The 18449-nt window shown below is 50.6% G+C and overlaps 1 protein-coding gene across 5 annotated transcripts; it reads left to right on the top strand.

Moving 5' to 3' along the window:
* Positions 1–167: 167 nt before the first annotated feature.
* On the top strand, positions 168–18405 carry MYBPHL (myosin binding protein H like). Of its 5 annotated transcripts, none has more exons than XR_003971305.2 (9): positions 168–4370; positions 12906–12994; positions 13555–13750; positions 13964–14103; positions 14247–14406; positions 14509–14645; positions 17091–17136; positions 17678–17728; positions 18315–18330. XR_003971305.2 is itself a non-coding variant. In XM_030327959.2 (9 exons), the coding sequence occupies exons 1-8, from the start codon at positions 4118–4120 to the stop codon at positions 17099–17101; spliced, it is 1173 nt and encodes a 390-aa protein (XP_030183819.1). In that variant the 5' UTR covers positions 168–4117; the 3' UTR covers positions 17102–17136; positions 18315–18405. The 5 variants fall into 5 exon arrangements, 4 of the variants coding, with proteins under 4 accessions (XP_030183819.1, XP_032450245.1, XP_030183821.1 ...); XM_030327959.2 differs by lacking the exon at positions 17678–17728 and adding an exon at positions 15746–15932 and having other exon boundaries at positions 18315–18405; XM_032594354.1 differs by lacking the exon at positions 18315–18330 and adding an exon at positions 15746–15932 and having other exon boundaries at positions 17678–17707.
* Positions 18406–18449: the final 44 nt, after the last annotated feature.

Raw genomic sequence — 18449 nt, 5'->3', positions numbered from 1 at the left:
CGAGCCCCGCATCAGGCTCTGGGCTGATGGCTCAGAGCCTGGAGCCTGTTTCCGATTCTGTGTCTCCCTCTCTCTCTGCCCCTCCCCTGTTCATGCTCTGTCTCTCTCTGTCCCAAAAATAAATAAACGTTGAAAAAAAAAATTAAAAAAAAAAAAAAGAATCAAAAGTGTTTGGAGGGTTCTGGCAGTTCTAAGCTGGGCTCAGGAGATTCAGTAGATTAGTTATAACTGAAATTGAGAACTTGCCATCTGCCTCTCACTAGGCTTTCCAGCGTGTACCTCTCTAATTCCTAGGTTTGCCTTTGGGCCTCTACATGCCCAAGCTGGCCTTTCATCCCTGACAGATGAGTCAGGTGCTGGCCACCTCCAGCTCCTGCACTGGCTCTATAAAGCGCAGCCGGTTCTTCCGTGGTCTTGGTCACAATACCAGGGTACAGAGAGGGCTGGCCGGAGCTTCAGTCAGTTCTCTGTTTCTTAGGCAAATCATCCAAGTATGGGAGGTTCTCTTTCCCTTCAGGAGAGCTCTAAAGAGCCCTGCTTCTATATACAGTGGTTTAGAGCTCATCCTGCCCATTGTTGGTACATTCCCCTCACCCCTCACCCTGGATACTTGGAACTACTAAAATAAGAGATTCAGCTTTTCAATTTTGCTACTGCCTTGCCGCAAGCAGGGAAATAAACATGGACTTAAATGTCCTTTGAACAAAACCAAAGTGTAAGACTTGCCACATGACGGAGCGATAGGGAGGGCCAGACTTACCGGCACTGGCGCTCAGCAGGTGCCAGACCTTCTGTTTCATCTGCTGCCCGTTTGCCCAGCAGCTCTGGGAGCATCGTCCTGCCCGAGCAGAGCCCGGGCCTTGCCCTCATGAAGGATGATTGAAATAGCAGGACCATGTTGATTCCTTGGTTATGTCTCATTATAACAGTAAGAATCAGAACATTAATTTGAAACTGTCTTCAACAACTTGCGGTATGCATTTTTTTCACACCAGTACATTCTTAAGCATCCTTGTTTATATAGAATAACATAAACTAATCTGTACCTTTATATATATATATATATGTACATATATACATGTATAAACTGTATAGTGTACATGTTAATGATTTATTGATGTGTCCCAAATCTTTCATGACATTCTCATCCTCCGCATGCCCTCAGTTTGTGGTCGGGTGACTTGAATGTTCCCCGATGATTCTGCCCACCTCCCGTGTTTGGACGTCTAGGGAAGGAGGGTTTTGGTCGTACCCTCCTTATCCTCATGCACAGAAATGCTCAGGGTCCCCATGTGCCTGTTGTTCAACCCTTTCTTGTCTCTTGTCCCCTTTCTGAGCATGTGGTCCCTCCCTGTCCTATAACTTCTCTGCCCCTTCCCCAAGTTGTGGGACAGCTGCCTTCCTACTAAAGTGTAAAGCAGTATTAACATCATTACTGCATGTGCGCTAAAAACCCAAGTTTTCTGTTCCCTTGGGACAGAAAATTGCATGTGGGGTGGGATAATCAAGTTTCAGTGACCCATGTCAGTTACACAACAAAAGCCAGACCCCATTACAAAATTCCACAAAACGGAAATCAAACTCAAATTTCTTTAGCATTGTGTAAATAAATCTGGATGTGTTTAACTTTGTACTGGTAATTTTCTGTATATTTGCAATATTTGGGTTAGAAATAAAACAGACTGGACTTTGTTACCTGACCTGTTGAAATGACTAAGCTATAGTTTGTTAATATGTACAGTTTGTTAATATGGTAGATTTTCCAGTTTTCTAGCCTCAGAAATCAAACTCCAGCCACCAGAGAATAAGCCAGTAAAAGAGGCAGGACTGTGCATTTGTCACATGAGAGGTATTAGGTAAGTTGCGGGGGATTACTTAGTTTTTTCTTGTTCTTTCCACTCCTAAAAGTCTACCTCCCATGGGTATTTGTGGGGCCAGCTTTCTCGGTCTCACACCCCAACACACCCTTTCAGTACACTGCTACACTCTTCCTTCTGGACACAGCGGCATAGAATGACTCTCCTGAGTTAGATGCTCCTTCAGGCAGGTTTGACAGACAACAACCCTGCCTCTCTCAGGTTTCTCTTGCTGTTCTTACTCCTAGCCTGCCTGATCCATTTCATTTAAGGACATTCAAAGAGTTGCCGCTTTCCTCTCTCCCCAAACTTGTGTTTTAGGAGAGGTTCCTCCCCAACTCCCTTGAACCTTTAGCTGAGCCTTGAAAATTGCTTCTCAGTCTGCCATCTTGGGTGATATTTCCAATGAATACCTACTCTGACATCATGATCTGAAGCTGAAGAGGCAAAAGATTTTGCTTCTAAGGAGCCCCGCCACCTGGCGGAAGAGTTCCTCCCCTAGGAGATTATGTATGTAATTTTATTTTCAGCAAGTCTATCTAACCTAGTGTCCTAAGACTTTACCAGAATCACTAAGGTTGCTTTTTCTGATGCAGATTCCTAGACCCCACCTAGACTCATTAAATTAGACTTCATAATGGACAGACCCTAAGAGTCTCCATTTTTACCTTGATTCTTTACACCTCTATTGCAACAAAGGGCTTAGACTGAAAGCCTAGACCAGTTTCACCAAAGGATGGGTTAAGTAGGGTGGAAAAAGGGGGTTTTGGAGTCTCCTGATGTCGGAACTCTGTACTTATAAAGTTGTTGGCTGGCTCAGGCAAAAGAAATCAGGCAGCCACCTTCACACGAATCCTGATGTGGCACCAAGTGCAGCCTCAGAGGTCCAGCCACACAGCTCCCTCTCGGCCATCCCAGCTCCTGATAAATAGGTTCCTGGGCCAGAAATGTGTCTACTAGCTTTCCTGGTCTCAGCCCCTACACAAGTTGCAAAGGGGAGTTTCCATTGTAGCACAGGCTCCTGGGATCCTGTCGACTCTGTCTCTAAATTGAGGGCTAGAGGGAGGAAATGAGTAAGGAGCTCATCCATTCAACCACACTCTTTTTTTTTTTTTTTTCCATAAAAGAGGTGGTGGAAAGGAGGAAGGGGTATATGGGAACTCTGTACTTTCTACTCAACTTTGCTGTGAACCCTTTGAAGCTGCTCTAAAAATAAAGTCTTTACACACACACACACACACACACACACAAAGGGGATGCTGGTTTCTGGAACAAAGAAAGTGAGGGTATGATAGGAAACCATTTGGACACAGTACAGAACGTGTAGAATGATGGCTTGGTAAGTCTAGAAATCCTATAGGATCTTTAGTATGTAACTAATAACACTTCCTATGCTCTGGCCATTTCCTTCGACTATTAGCATTTTAGCCTCCACACAGTCATGGCATCACCATCTCTGGTTTCAGAGCCCTGAGGTTCAGACTCGGTGATTTGCCCAGGGTCACCTAGCTAATGAGTGAGTAGCCCTGCCCGAAGTCACACACACATACTCTGACCTCATGCCCCTGGCTCCCCTCCACCACTGCTGCCTCTCGCTTTACTGGTACTTTATCTCAGAGGCAAGGGAGCTCTCAGAGGGCCACGTGCTGGCCCAACCTAAAAATAGCTCCCATTTATCAAGCACTTCGCTCTACTCTGCTAAGCACTTTGCACAGATTACCTCTTTTAATCCTCACAACCACCCTATGGGCATTACCGTCTCCATTTTACAGATGAGGAAACAGACCTGAGAGAGACTGTGATGCAAGTCGCACAAGCTAGTTGGTGATGGAGCCAAAAGTGAGTCCAGGTAGTCCAGCTCCAGAGGGCAGACTCTACCTTCCCCACCACTAGGGGGGGTGGCGGAGGGGATGGGGACAGACCCTGAAAAGGGCGAGTTGACAAGACTTTACAGCTCCCTGAACACGGCACAGAGAGAGAAGGAGCCGTTAAAGGTGAAAGGTGTGCGTGTGAACCGCTGAGCCTGCTAAGCCAGGAGCCCCATTGTATGATCTGTGTGCGCGGCCAGGGGAGCTGTTTGAAGCTCAAAGCCTACCACACACACCCCCACCCCACCCCCGGGCTGTGTGAGCGGGGCCACCTCAGTCCTCTTGCGGCTATTCTGGGCTGCTGTCTGATCTGCCTCTCTTCCCCAGCCCCTACTTCAGCCCTTCTGCTGGGAGTAGCCGGGTGGGGAAAGGCCAGGCCAGTTACATAAGCCCATGGCTGGGACCCCGGAGGCCAGGCTGGAGAGCAGGTGCTTAGCCCCTCCCTCACCACCAACAGTGAAAATCTCCCTCTGGAGCCCAGCCTCCGGGCGGCCCAGCATGGAGGCAGCCACAGCTCCCGAGGTGGCCTCCTCAGGATCCACACTGAAGGTGAAAGAAATGAGCCCAGCGGATGCAGAAGGACCCCCAGCTTCACCTCGACAGGAGGCCGGCAGCCCCATTCCCCAGCTCCTGTCCCCTATAGAAGGTGACCCGTGGGGTTGGGAAGGGTGGGGCGGCTGGGTGGTAGGAGTTGGAGAGGATATCCCTCACCCCCTGACTGTACCTCCTCAGGTTTGTGCAGAGGGAAGCTTCATGGGATTGGTGCCTAGGGTGGGGGAGCATTCATTGGAGCCCCCACCCCTTTGTTTGGTGGATTCTTCCTTGCTGCTCATGTGTCTTTGCTGGGTTTGTGCTTTTTAGCTGAGAAGCCAGGGGATGGTGTATGTGACGCTTTCCAGCGACTAAAACTGATCTGTTTATATTTTTACCTTTAATAACATGTCTGTCCCAGGGACTGAGGACCTGATATATACTAGGACCTGATATATACCAGCCAGGAAGGGATTGAGGGGTGAGATGGTGGCCGTCTGGCTTAGAAGAGGGCAGTGAAAAACTTACAGCAACTGAGAAGCTGGTGGTGAACGGTCCATGACACTCTGCCTCTCCCTTGGCAGTGCCACAGGTCCAGGACCTACCCCAACACCCCAGCTGGCTCCCATGGAAAATCCCAGCCTCTCAGGGTCTGAGCTCCATGGAAGCAGAGCCCATCCAGGAGAAGCATTTGGCCGCCCTTCCACAGTGGTCTCTCTGGGCCTCTAAGCGAAGAGGCGCTTTTGAGCCAGGAGGTGGTGGGCGCCCCTTCCAGTCCCAGGTTCCCTGCCAGCAGCCCAGCCACCCACTCCCCAGCTGCCCCTGGCTGAGGCCTCTGTCATGTTCACCTGGGGTGTCGCCCACGGTGCCTGGCTTAGCCGACCAGAGGTGGAAGGCAGGAGCCAGGCGTTTCCCGTCTCATGTGCAGTAACCGGCAGAAGGAACCACGGGGGCTGCCTCAAACATTTAAGACAGTTACCTGCACAAAGTCTCTACTTTTGGCCCCTCAACATCTTAAGTGCAGGGGATGCAGAGACCACAAACAAGAAACGCATGAAACCCGAGGGTAGGGAGCGGTAGGAGAAGACGCTGTGACCTAGACTCAATTCCCAGGCTGCCTCCAGCAGCTTTGTGCCCTTGGACAAGCTAACCAACTACTCAGTTTCAATTTCCTCTCTGTAAAATGGTAATAACTAGTGTCTACCTAGTAGGGGGTTAGGAGGACTGTTGAGGTGACCCAAAGTACCTGGGAAGAGGCCAAATGACAATGTGAGTAGATAATAAAATATTTCCAAGTTAGGGGTGAAGACAGAGTTCTACCTGCAAACAGGGTTGAGTAGGGAAAGCTGGCTGCCACTCGTCATCCTCACAGGAGGCGCTGGGTTTCCAGGAGCTGTTTCAATGTCACAGGGAGAGAGCCGGCTGAGTTCCTTCCATTGAAAAAGAAGAGGTAGGGGAGCAGAGTTATTGTGAGCACACTAGGCTGGGATGGTCTTGACACAGAAAACCATTTCTTCCGTAAGGATCCAGAGAATAAGCGACACAGGCAGAGAGAGAGTGAGAGCCGGGGACTGCTGACTCCCAACTTGGCTGGTCTCCCTCCATAAGACCCTGGGGGAGGTCATCATCCGTCTCCGCCACGCTCCTCCCTCTGGCTGTGAGTGGGCACTCTGGGCCGTCGCTCCTGACAGCCCCCGGCCAGCCCCAAGTGCAGCCTCACCGCCCCCGCGCCAGCAGCTCCACTCATTAGCATCCCAGAGGTCAGTGAAGGTAAGCAGTGCTTGTGATAGTTTGCAAAATATGTTTGCATCTTATCTGCTTAGAGAGGACAGGGTCCTAGCTCTGTCCTGTGACCCTAGGAAAGTCATTGCACCTCTCTGGGCTTCCATTTTTTCATCTGTAAATTGAAGGATGACCTTTTGATGGCTGTGGACCCCTAGGAAAATCTGATGAAATCTGTAGACTCTTATCCCAGGAAAAATGCTTAGAAAATGTTCAGGGGGCCCACAGAACCCCTGAAGCCCATTCAAAGGTCTTCCAGGGTGCCATGGACCCAGCCTAGATGGTCCCGATGTTCGCGTGAGCTCTAAGGTCTTTTTCTTCCTCTTAACCCCTCCTGTACCTCACGGGGAGCACCGCCGGACCCAGAGGAGCACTGCAGTGAGCGTGTGTGTGCACAGGAAACAGAGCAGGCACCAGGGGCAGACATGCATTTGCAACGTCAAAATAAATTGTAACTGGCCAACATGAGCTTTTAGTCAGGAAAGCCTGCTATGTGGCTACAAGATGAGCAGACGTAGGCGGCCGGCACTGGGAAACAAGTTTCCGTCTCCCCTCAGCACTGTACAGAGGCGCTGGGTCCTGCAGGCAGCGCTGGGTGGGAGGCTGGGGGGCAGGCTGTACCCCTGCCATGGAGAAGAGGAGACCCTGAGACCCAGAGGAAGGGCCCAGCTGCTGCATTCAGAATAACTGCATCTCTTTTCAATCCAAACTCTTCTGTGTCTTCCAGCCTTGGGAAGCTGGAGCCCATGCCTGGGAGCAACCTTCCTTTCCTTCTTCCTTCTTCCTGCTTTCCTCCATCCTTCCTATCTTCTTTCTTCCTCCTACAAATATTTCTTTTATGCCTATCATGTGCCACACACTGCTAAAGAAATAAAAATAGGCAAAAGTAACTCCCCTTGTGGAGATTACATTCTAGTGTAAGGAGATAGATAATAAATAAATAAAATATGTAAGATGTCAGATGTGATAAACACTGTGCCGAAAAATGAAGCAGAGAGGGAGGGCACAAAGCGCTGGGGGTGGGAAACATGTCGGCAGTTTTAAACAGGATATTCAGTGAAGGTCCCATTAATTAGGTGCTATTTGAGCAGCAACTGAAAGGAGATGAGAGAACAATGCATGCAGATACTTGGAGGGAATGTCTTCCATGCAGAGAGAACAGTCTGTGCAAAGGCTCTGAGGCAGGAGTGTGTGCCTTATGGGTTGGGGCCACTGGGCCTGTTGCAGCGTGAGGAAGAGAACGGTAGGTTTGCCGGCAGAGAGGTAGCAGGACCCTTGTGAAGACTGGTTCAACTCTGAGACTGGTGGGCAGACTGGGCAGGGTTTTAAGTGAGAAACTGACATGGTCAGCTATAGGGTTTAAGGATTCTTCTAGCTGCTGAGCTAAGAATAGGCTGTAGGCAGGCCTGAGACACTAGCAAGATCATCAACTAAGGATGAGGACGAGGGAGAAGGTATGGAGGTTTTAGAAGAGGGAGGTACCCAATAGTCACCTGGGAGAATAGGAGGCAGAGTGGACTAGAACTGCCAGGGGCCATTTGGAGTTAGTAGTCACTGCTCATGGCCATCAGCTTACTGTCAGCCTCGCTTGTGTTTTTCCCCAGCGTGCGGATATGGGCACTGAGTGGGTGGAAAGCATGTCACTGGGGTTGGCCATTGCTAGGAGAGTGCCGTGGAGAAAAAGAGGAGTAAGGAATTTGAGTGGGGACACAAGGGAGGGAGTGTAATGACTGGAATCTAAGGTGGGTGGGAGAGAGAGTGGTAACAGAGAGGGTGACAGGGAGTGAAGAGGTAGGAAGACGGGATCAGAGGTCTTAGTGGTGCTGAAGGATGGCTGGTAGCTGGAGCGGCAGAAGGGGAGCACTCTAGGGGCAGAGGCTGTGCTCGTCGGGGTTTGCCGGTTGATGTAACAAAGAGGCCTCAGAACTGAAGGCTCAAAAACAATAGATGTTTATTTCTATGAAAAAGCTTCTGTTTCTATTTATTTCTATTAAAAACCATTCTCCATGCAATGATTCCAGGACCCAGGCCTCTTCCCTCTTGTGGCTCTGCTGTGCCTCAGGGCCCTGTACTCAGCCACGCGGCTGCAGCTAGCAGAAGAGGATGTAGAGAACGCATTTCTTGAAGGCCTTGGCTCAGAAGTGATTCTCATCATTTCCACTTGCACTTCATTGGCAAGAGCTAGTCTGATGGTCCTATAGCGAGGGGGCCAGAGCAGCCCCTTCCCAGAAGGCGCTACACTGTGGAAGAGACAGTATGCATTTGGCCAGGCAGTTAGCCACCCTCTGTCGTAGAGGTGAGGAGAGAGTGAGGCGCTTGAAATTCAGATTACAGGGGCTGCAGTTACTCAGCTAGAGAATGACAAAAGGAACCAGGGGCTAGAGCCAGAGAGGACGACACTGCTGGAAGAGGGGTGGGCATAGATGTGAGGGACTCTGCAGAGACTGGAAGCGGGGGCGGGGGGGCCGGTTGAGATCACAAAGATCCGGAACTGCACTGGAGAGAGTGGCTGTCACACAGCAAGCGTGATGGGGAGGACCACCCCAAAGGAAGGGTGGCAGATCTTCTCAGACAGCAGTTGCCTGTTTCTATGTCCTTCTGTTTTTTCCTGACCTTAGTTTCACTGTCTTCAAGAAGGTGACACTCCTGTCCCACAAGGTACTTTGGAGGTCACCCTTCCTGTGACCTCCTCCAGGCAAGTTTCTAATAAGGCCAAGTCCACAGCCTGTTTCAAAGCCATCACTCACCTTGTGCATTTGCCCTGTATGGGTAGCCATTCACTCACACAGGCCGGAGCACACACACACACATGCGCATACTCTCACCCCCTTACACACATTCATGCACACCCTGTCACACACACACTCTATCTCTCACACTTGCACACACACACACACACACACACACACAGCTCCCTCCCTTCTTTCGATGTGTCTGTCTTGTTCCTTCACTCTCCAGGCCATAAGTAATAACATCAGTGTGAACTACATGGCACTTCAGGAATTGCTGGAGGACAGGCTTTAACTGTGTAAAGGGAAATTTTGAGAGAATATGAACATCTGTTTCCCCATGAGCACAGAATAAGGAAATGGGCATAAACTTCAGCAGAATGAAATTAGGGTAGAATTAAGAGGAAATTTCTAATCAAGAGGAGTCAAGATCTTTGGACTTTAAGTAGTCTCCTTCTCTGTTCATTTTAAAGAAAGAATTAGACCACATTCTGTCTGAGGGAAAGATGACCCCACAGGTCAGAAGCCAATGTCTCTTAAAGGACTTTTTGTTTTCAAAATGCCTTTTCCCCTACACTCCATGAAGGGAGAAAACCAAATTGTGGCTGTCTGAAACTTGGTCTTAGAAAACCTAGGTTGTGGGGCATCTGGGTGACTCAGTAGGCTGAGTGTCCAACTTCAGCTCAGGTCATGATCTCACTGCTTGTGAGTTCGAGCCCCGTATCGGGCTCTGTGCTGACTGCTCAGAGCCTGGAGCCTGCTTCAGATTCTGTGTGTCCCTGTCTCTCTCTCTCTGCCCCTCCCCTGCTTGCTCACTGTCTCTCAAAAATAAACATTTAAAAAATTTAAAAAGAAAGAAAACCTAGGTTGTGCTTTAGGGCTCTAGTCTTTGGCTCACATCCCTCCTGGCATCTGAGGAGGAGAAAGACCTTGGGCTTCAGGGAAAAGCCATGTTTCCCCAAGGTCGATACAATTAACACCTCTCTTGACTGCAGATGTGTGAAAAGAGATGCCCCAAATGAGCCCTCCAATTACCATTCTTAGCAAAGGGCGAGGGCCCAGGTCAAGCTGGGGAGTGTGCCGCTGCCTGGGCACCTGCAGCTGCCACGCTGTCTCCTGCCACCTCCTGCACTGTCAGCTGCTTTTGCCCAAGCCTGTCCTCCTTCCTCCCCCCCACCCCCCACTGTGGTCTGGGAGCCTGCTGAGAGCAGAATCCTCACCTACTAAGCCTCAGATTCAGAGCATTCTACTAACTTAACTTTGTCCCCTATCAATTCACGTCTTGTCAGGGAATCCCACTTACAAACAAAGAACTGGCACAGGCGCCCCCCAGGGAGGAAGAGACTGCCATGCTAGCTGTGGGCCCTTCTCTGTCTCTGCCTCCGCTGGGATCCCTTCTGGGACCCGGGCCATTCTGCTCATCTTCCTCTGAATACCACCATCTTTAAAAACAGATTTTTTTAATGTTTATTTATTTTTGAGAGAGAGAGAGGCAGACTGCAAGCAGGGGAGGGGCAGAGTAAGAGGGAGACACAGAATCTGAAGCAGGCTCCAGGCTCCGAGCTGTCAGCACAGAGCCCGATGCGGGGCTCGAACCCACAAGCCGTGAGATCATGACCTGAGCCGAAGTCAGACACTTAACCGACTGAGCCACCCGGGAGCCCCATGAATACCACCATCTTAATTTATGTTCCACATAAAATTATTTCTGTAATTGTTCTCCTTAGTTCAGGTGAACCAATGCTAACATCTTCCAAAGTATCTCTCTAAGAAACAAGAGAAACACTAAGTGGGCACAAATAGATCAGTGGGCATGCACCCCTCTATAGAAGCCCATTCCCCACCTGAGCTCTAAGCAGAGCAGGACTCAGACAACATATCTTCCAGGTGTGACGGCTGGTTTCCTCGCCTCAACCTTTTCAATTCTTGAGGGTATCCCTCTGCCTTCCCCTCTTTGCTACCTCCTCCTAAGAGCAAGATCACTGTCAGAGCCCTGACAAGGTGCGCAGACCCAGGTGGACAGTGGAGGGCAGGTAAGGGGGCAGGTATGCTGTGCTCAGAGAACAGGCCCTTTGGACGTACATTTCTAGACGGAGAGGCAGCACAACTTCACAAGTGTGTTTCTCTCTCCGAGCCCTTGCCTCCCTGTCTTCTTGATCCTGGCGCTCATCAAGCTCCCTCTGCGTCATGCAGGCAGAGCAGGGGACAGAAGAGCCGGCTTCTCTCCAGCCCTCCCTCCAGCAAGTGTGAAGGGCTATTTCCTCATCCAACAGTAGGGAACCAAGCCCAACAAGATGAGGTTTTGACCCTCCTTTTCAACTGCCACCCTCTTTTTTTCAGAAAACCCTTAAGTCATATCCGCTCGTTCTCAACTCCTTGGTCGCTTGCCGAGAGGGCCACAGGAGAGGAACACATCACACAAACGCTTCTTCTGTGTTTCGTGCCCCGCCCCCTTCCAAACCGCCAAAGTCGAACAGAGGGCAACCAGAGAAGTGTCGCTCAGCCGCCTGGGGCTCCATCGCTGTCGCCGCCGCCGCCGCCGCCGCCGTTCTTACTGGCGCGCCAGGCCCTGAGCAACACAGGCAGGCCAGCCGCTCAGAGCACCTGAGGAGGCCCCGTGTCACTTCATTCCTGCTTTTGCCAGGGGCAGGGGTGGGTGAGGTGCAGTCTAAGAAACACAGCCCAGGAGGAAACATAAGCCACACAGTGAAAAAGGAAACTAGATAAATAAAAATGGACAGTGTGCACTATCTGTGTTTATATTTATTTCCAAAGGCAAAAAGTGACCTCGGGGTGGTGACAGGGCAGACCATGGGAAGGAGGTTCCTGCTCTCTAAACAGTGGGCTACAAATTGAGGTGTAGGAAGAACACAGTAGAACCCCTACGTACTGTATTTTAAATTTCACCATTCAAAAGTTTGCATTGCATAATGTACATATTTAAACAGTTCAATTTGTAAGTGAACACACAGACCGTGGAGTGGAGTGCTCAGGAATGTATCGTCGGGAAATGTTACGTTATCAGAAAGTTTACAGCCCACTATCACACAGTGGTGCTGTTTGCCTCGGTAGTGACCTGGGTGAGGCTTTTTATGACTCCACAAAAGAATTGTGCAGAGAGGCCGGGGAGGTAGTGAGGAATGAGGCACTGTCACATTCCACTTTTGACAACAGCAACAGGCGACTGTCTGCCTGAGGAAGAAGGAGACAGGAGCCCCGAGAAAGCTAGAAAATGGTGCAGTCTCAGCCAGGCCCCCAAGGGAACCAGGTGGGATGTTTGCACTTTCTCAGCCGAGGCAGCCCAAGACATCCGGAGAGGAAAGCGGTCACACCTGGTCGTCTTCCAAACCTCACACTCAGCACTTTTCCTGAGCGTCTCCTGCCTCCATCCTGGAAGCCAAGGGACATAAACTAATCCCTCGACTCACTGGAACAGGCCTGGAACATCAAGGAGCAGGGAGGGGTGGCCTAGTTTTTCCCAGATTCCCAGAGTCTGTTGGTACAAAGCGATCCTCCACCAACTGGAAGAGCATCGCACAGGTCGTCCAAGCAGCATAGCCACGCAGAGGAAGGGACCCAGACACCAGCTCCCTCTTCAGTGACGTCAGTGCTGTCCCGGTGGGTCCAGGGTGTTGACTCTGCCTGCAGAGTGGAAAACTTTCTCCTCCAGTGTGGCCTCAAACTGGGAAGCAGGGCTGACGCTTGGAGGTCCAGAGTAACATTGAAAGTGGCTGTGATAAATGGAGTGCTGTTGAGGACAAATGCAGAAATGGGGTAGAAAGGCAAACCCCACAGGCTGGACCAGTCTGTGCACAAACAGAAAAAGGAAATCTCGGTTAATGAAGAGTCAGTAGCTGAGCATTACAAATTAAAAGAAGTAAGCGTCAGGCTCACATTCCAGTGCTTTCTGCCAAGACCTGAATGCTCTCCAGAGGATATTTCAGCCAATCACTCATCCCGAAATTCCAGCGAGACGAAGGGAGCAATCTTCCCATCCCCTAGGAGAGGACTGATTTGCCGAGCACCTGGGGCGTCTGCCCATGGAGCACAGCCGGGTGCAGGGTCCATCTCCTCTGAGCTCTGCGCCTCCCACTACAGGAGGCTCACCACCCACTGTTCTCTCTCCTTCTGTCATTCAGAGCACCCCAAGATCTGGCTACCTCGCGCCCTGAGGCAGACCTATATCCGGAAGGTCGGAGACACTGTGAACCTACTAATCCCATTCCAGGTAAGCATGCCGGCCCCGTGCTGACTCTGTGTTGGGTCCGGGCCGGGACCAGGCCAGGGTGTTGATTTGGAAACAGATACTGAGAGTCCTGCTAGCAGTAGGGAAGTTGTCCTGGCCTGGAGTGGACGGGGCCAAGTCACCAGAAGTCTGAGGCAGAATGACTCTTCCCTCTGCACTCCTGAGGGGGGGATGGGGTGGGGCGTGGCCCCATGTGACCCGCTGAGGCTAACCTCTGCCCCTTGGTCAGCAGAGGTCTGGGAGCTCTCAGTTTGGAGGGTTCTCGGGAGTTTAGACAGCTATTGTTAGCCCCAGCTGCCTCGGGTGATCTAAACTCTCAGAGGGCGGGAGACTCAAAGCCAAACCCCTTCCTTCCTCCACATCCTTTCAGCTGTTGCTGAAAGATGCAGGTCCCCTGGGACAGTGTGCGAACTTCTAACTCAAGGCATTCACAGTTGCGAGTCCAGTCACCATGTGGACCTGGGGTGGATCTGGTCCCCACTGCAGCAGGCAGGGTCACGAGGTCTCTTGGGGCTGCTCAGCGCCTTACTCCCATTTCTCAGGGCAAACCCAAACCTCAAGCCACCTGGACACATGATGGCTGTGCCTTGGATGCCGGCCGTGTGAGTGTGCGCAATGGGGAGCGGGACTCCATCCTCTTCATCCGAGAAGCCCAACGTGCTGACTCAGGTCGCTACCAGCTCAGCGTGCGGCTGGGCGAGCTGGAGGCCACTGCCACCATTGACATCCTGGTGATCGGTACAGTAGGGGGAGTGGGAGCGAGTTGGTCCTCAGGCTAGAGGAGCCATCACAGACAGCTGGGGAGGCCAGGGTGACTCCCCACACCGAGTGTGGGGCACAGTGGTGGGTGAGGGGGGGCATAGCTGAGCAGAGAAGGGGAAGGGCACCCCGAAGTGATTCCCATGCATATGTGAGCCGTACCCTGCCCACTGCCATGCTTGGCCCTTTCAGAGCGGCCAGGCCCTCCTCAGAGTATCAAGTTGGTGGATGTTTGGGGCTCCAATGCTACTCTGGAGTGGACACCTCCCCAAGACACAGGCAACACGGCACTCCTCGGATACACCGTGCAGAAGGCTGACACAAAATCTGGGGTGAGGCGCAGCTAGGGAGGGAGTGGGGAGGGAGCAATCACACGTTCTGGAATGGGGCTCTGCTACCTCCATGCGGTGAGCCGAGGTGGAGTGAGTTCACAAAACAGGCATCTCATTCACGGCATCTTCTTGGGCCCCCAAAGCTGTGGTTCACGGTGCTGGAACGTTATCACCGCACCAGCTTCACAGTCTCCAACCTCATCGTGGGCAACTCCTATGCATTTCGAGTCTTTGCTGAGAACCAGTGCGGGCTCAGTGAGACAGCCCCCATCACTGCTGACCTTGCCCACATCCAGAAAGCAGGTGGGGCACAGAGACTCGGAGCTGGGAAGGGTGGAGGGTGGAGAGTTGAAGAAGGGTGGGGGATCTCAGGCACTACAGCAGGGCCCTTCTCGGTCTCCTCAGCTACCCTTTGCAAGACTGGGGGGTTTGCACAGCGAGATTTCTCTGAAGCCCCAAAGTTCACCCAGCCTCTGGCAGACTGCACCACGGTCATGGGCTATGACACCCAGCTCTTCTGCTGCGTCCGCGCCTCTCCCAAGGTAAGCAGAAGTTCTGCATGGTGGCCGTGCTGTGCTGCTCCCTGCTCCTGCCCTCACCTCTGCTACGTGGGAGAGCATTCTAAAACATGTGTTCCCATCACCATCGCCTGCCTCTTCCACCGCAGGTTACGTAGGTTAGGAACAGCTAGGGCACTTAGAGTCCAAGACAGGCTGACGTGGATGATGTTTCCAGTTTTCCTTTTAGTGTCTGCTCCTCTTCTACGAAGATCACTTGCCAATCTGCTGGCAGTTGGGCATGAGCTTCAAGTTGTCTCTCTGGCAGAGGTGATGGAGTCCCGCTGGTTTCTCCTTAGTCACCCACCACGCCTCACCTGCTCAGGGCCATATGCCTACCAGCTGTCTAGAGTTGAGGCCATAACCCTGAGCAAGTCTACTTCCGATCTAGTCACTACTTCTGTACACTACACCGCGTAAAACATCACTAACAACCTTACCAAGGGGGTGCTTGGGTGGCTTAGTCAGTAAGCGTCTGACTTCAGCTCAGGTCATGATCTCGCGGTTCGTGAATTCGAGCCCCACATCAGGCTCTGTGCTGACAGCTCGGAGCCTGGAGCCTGCTTCGGATTCTGTGTCTCCCTCTCTCTCTGTCCATCCCCTGAGCAGAGACACTCTGTCTCTCTCTCTCTCTCTCTCTCTCTCTCAAGAATAAATAAACATTAAAATAAAATTTAAAAAAACCTAACAACCTTACCAAGTACCTTTTGCATAGGAGTCCTGGGCCACAGTACTACATCTCAGAAAGAGGGTACCAATAAGCCCACTCTAGAAACTACTTTCTAACCAGAGGGGACAACAGTGACTCCCTAGCCAACAGCGGAAACAATATGAATGATTCAACAACGAACATACAAAAAAGAGGGGATTCTGAGGCCCGGTGCCTCAGGGGAAAGAACAGAAGGTCCTACCTTTTTTCTACTCAGGAATACTTGAACAAGGCAAGGTTTCAGGTGCTCATTTCAACCAACAGAAGGAGCCTGGGAGGATTTTGAGGATACCAGTAAGGGAACCCCTCCCCCAACGTAAGGAACAGGGAACTTTCTCACCACTCCCATGCTGGCCCCCTCACCTTTATCTTGCAGCCAAAGATCATCTGGCTGAAGAACAAGATGGATATCCAAGGCAACCCCAAGTACCGAGCCCTCACTCACCTGGGAATCTGCTCTCTCGAAATCCGCAAGCCTGGTCCCTTTGATGGGGGTATCTACACCTGCAAGGCAGTTAACCCACTGGGGGAGGCATCTGTGGACTGTCGGGTGGATGTGAGAGGTAAGGGCAGAACTCATACCCTCTCTCCACAGCTGGAAAATTCAGGGGCAGAGCCACAAGCCTGCATGGAGAAGGGCTTGGTTGGCTTCCCCTTCACGTGCTCTCGGCACTGGGCACCATCATCATCAGGATGTATTTGAGGGGCCGTTTTTATTATCCAATATCTTATTTCTCTCCAGCACAATTCTGTAATATAGAAAGAATGGCTATTTCCATTCTGCAAAGAAGAAACCTGAAGCACAAGGTGGTGATCAGCTCCCCCCAAGATTCCCAGTATTGGCTAAGTGAGGAGTCGGCACTGTGGTGGAAAGAGCCCAAGACTTTCCTTACTCAGACCGTTTTTCTTTTATACAGTCTTCGGCCCAGTCCAGGAAGCAGAGAGAGAGAATCCCAAGCAGGCTCCAGGCTCAGCACAAAGCCCCTTGTGGGGCTTGATCTCAGGATCATGAGATCATGACCTGAACCCAAATCAAGAATCAGACACTTAACCAGCTGAGCTGCCCAGGCACCGCCCCCCGCCCCATACCTCTTTTAAAGTATTCATTCATTTATCTCTGCCTGTCACCTTGTTCAGATCTCCATCACTGCATTTAACATATTGTTATATAAGTGCCTATTTACTGGTTTCTCATTTAACCCATAAGCACTGTGAGGGCAGGTACAGCCTGATTCACACTTGTCCCCCCGGTGATGAGCCCAGTTTCTGACACAGTGGGCACTCTCTAAGTGTGCATAGCATGAATCAGGAATGAATGGGCCATTACGTGCCCTATTCTTCCCCATGTGTAGACTCCTAATTACATAATGGACTCTCAAAAAACATGAGAAGTATATCCCTTCCCAATGCTCCACAAGAAGGTTTCCCAGAAATTTAGGGGCGCCTGGGTGGCTCAGTCGGCTAAGCGTCCGACTTCAGCTCAGGTCACGATCTCGCAATTCGTGGGTTCGAGCCCCGCGTCGGGCTCTGTGCTGACAGCTCAGAGCCTGGAGCCTGTTTCAGATTCTGTGTCTCGCTCTCTCTCTGACCCACCCCGTTCATGCTCTATTGCTCTCTGTCTCAAAAATAAATAAACGTTAAAAAAATTTAAAAAAAAAAAAAAGAAGGTTTCCCAGAAATTTCTGAGATGCTAACTCTGAGAAATGTCTGAATTCTTGCAGCTCCTCACTGAGGCCTCCAAAGAAGATTAGGGCAACTCTGACAAAGGTAAGGAGAGGGACTGGGCTTCTGAATAGAGCATTTTGTATTTACAGTTAGTGTTGAATCTGTTAGTATTAGTTAGGAATACATATCTGTATACAGAATACAGATCTGAATACATATCTGTATTCCTAACTAAGCCTTTCGACCATGCAGTCATTGATAACTATTTTCCTTTTAACCACTTTTTTTTGTAAGCTAATACTATCATCTCCATGGAAGGACTTTACCATAGTTGGTACTACTTTTGTCATGTCCTCTTTCTGTATTCAAAGTGATGATAGGTATTAAATCTAATGGTCCTCTGGAAAGGAGTGATAGCATCTATCCAAGTGTAAGGGGGCTCAGTGGAAGGGAGGTGGGCAGGTACTATAAGAAAAGGCATCAAGGGAACAGCCAGTAGAGTAGAGGAGTAGAGGTGGGTCACCACCACCAAGCGGCAGCAGCGTGGAAAAAGAGACAGGAAGCTGCTCCTGCTAACTGTTTCTACTGCCGTGTCATAAGCATGGTAAGAAACAGATTCGTTTGCTTGTTTTTTACTTTGAAGTTTGTGGACTCCTTCCCTTCTGAGAGAAGAAAACCACCATTATCATCATAGGTCAGTAATAATTGAACATGCGGGTATGTGGTCCCAAGCAGCACATTACTGGCAAAGGACAACTCAGATCATCGTTTAAAATTTGATAGCTTCTTCAGATTCTAAATCACTCACAGTAGAAATGCTGTGCATGAACTAATGAGTGGGGTGAAAGAGCGGCTCATGGGAGAATTAGGGAGAACCAGTTCCCAATGTCTCCTGGGACTTGCAGTTCCTGGCTGACGAAAACAGAATGAACACCATCCCAGATGCCATTTATTTGAGCCCATCATTGATATAGATCAAATGGAAACCCTCAGGGACACATTAAAAGTCCAGATTTCTCAAGAGAGCTCTCTCTGCCAGTTGGCTTGCAAAGATAGCTCTCTGGCCATGCCTTAGTTCCCTCTCTGTGTTAATGTTATATTGTGTCGGGACTTGCCCTGTTACCTCTCTCTCAGCCAGCACACAGCAACAAAGCAGGGTAAGGAGAGAATTCATAGCACAGGACCCAGGGACCGTGAGGAGAATTGCCTCAGCATCTTGGGTGTGCACTGGTTGTTTGCTGTTAGAGCCACAACATACCCTCTCTTTTCTGTGCCTCCAGGAAGCCTGACTGTGGGGAGATTGTATCCTTAAGCAGCTCCAGCACAACATCTGCTTTGGACTAATCTAAATAAACGTGTGGATCCTCGGTGCATAAGTGTCCATCTGTTTGAGCCTTTCTATATGGGAAGACCAT

Source organism: Lynx canadensis, chromosome C1 (genome assembly GCF_007474595.2).
Source record: "Lynx canadensis isolate LIC74 chromosome C1, mLynCan4.pri.v2, whole genome shotgun sequence".
Taxonomy (NCBI): Eukaryota; Metazoa; Chordata; class Mammalia; order Carnivora; family Felidae; genus Lynx; species Lynx canadensis.
Note: the sequence above shows the minus strand (reverse complement) of the source record. Positions and strands in the feature narration are given on the sequence as shown.

Excerpts from the sequence above, each read along its gene's own strand:
- MYBPHL (XM_030327959.2), top strand. The coding sequence starts at position 4,118 with ATGGCTGGGACCCCGGAGGCCAGGCTGGAGAGCAGGTGCTTAGCCCCT. Across the intron at positions 4,371-12,905 it reads GCTCCTGTCCCCTATAGAAG|AGCACCCCAAGATCTGGCTA; the intron begins GTGACCCGTGGG and ends TCTGTCATTCAG. Across the intron at positions 14,646-15,745 it reads GCGTCCGCGCCTCTCCCAAG|CCAAAGATCATCTGGCTGAA; the intron begins GTAAGCAGAAGT and ends TTTATCTTGCAG.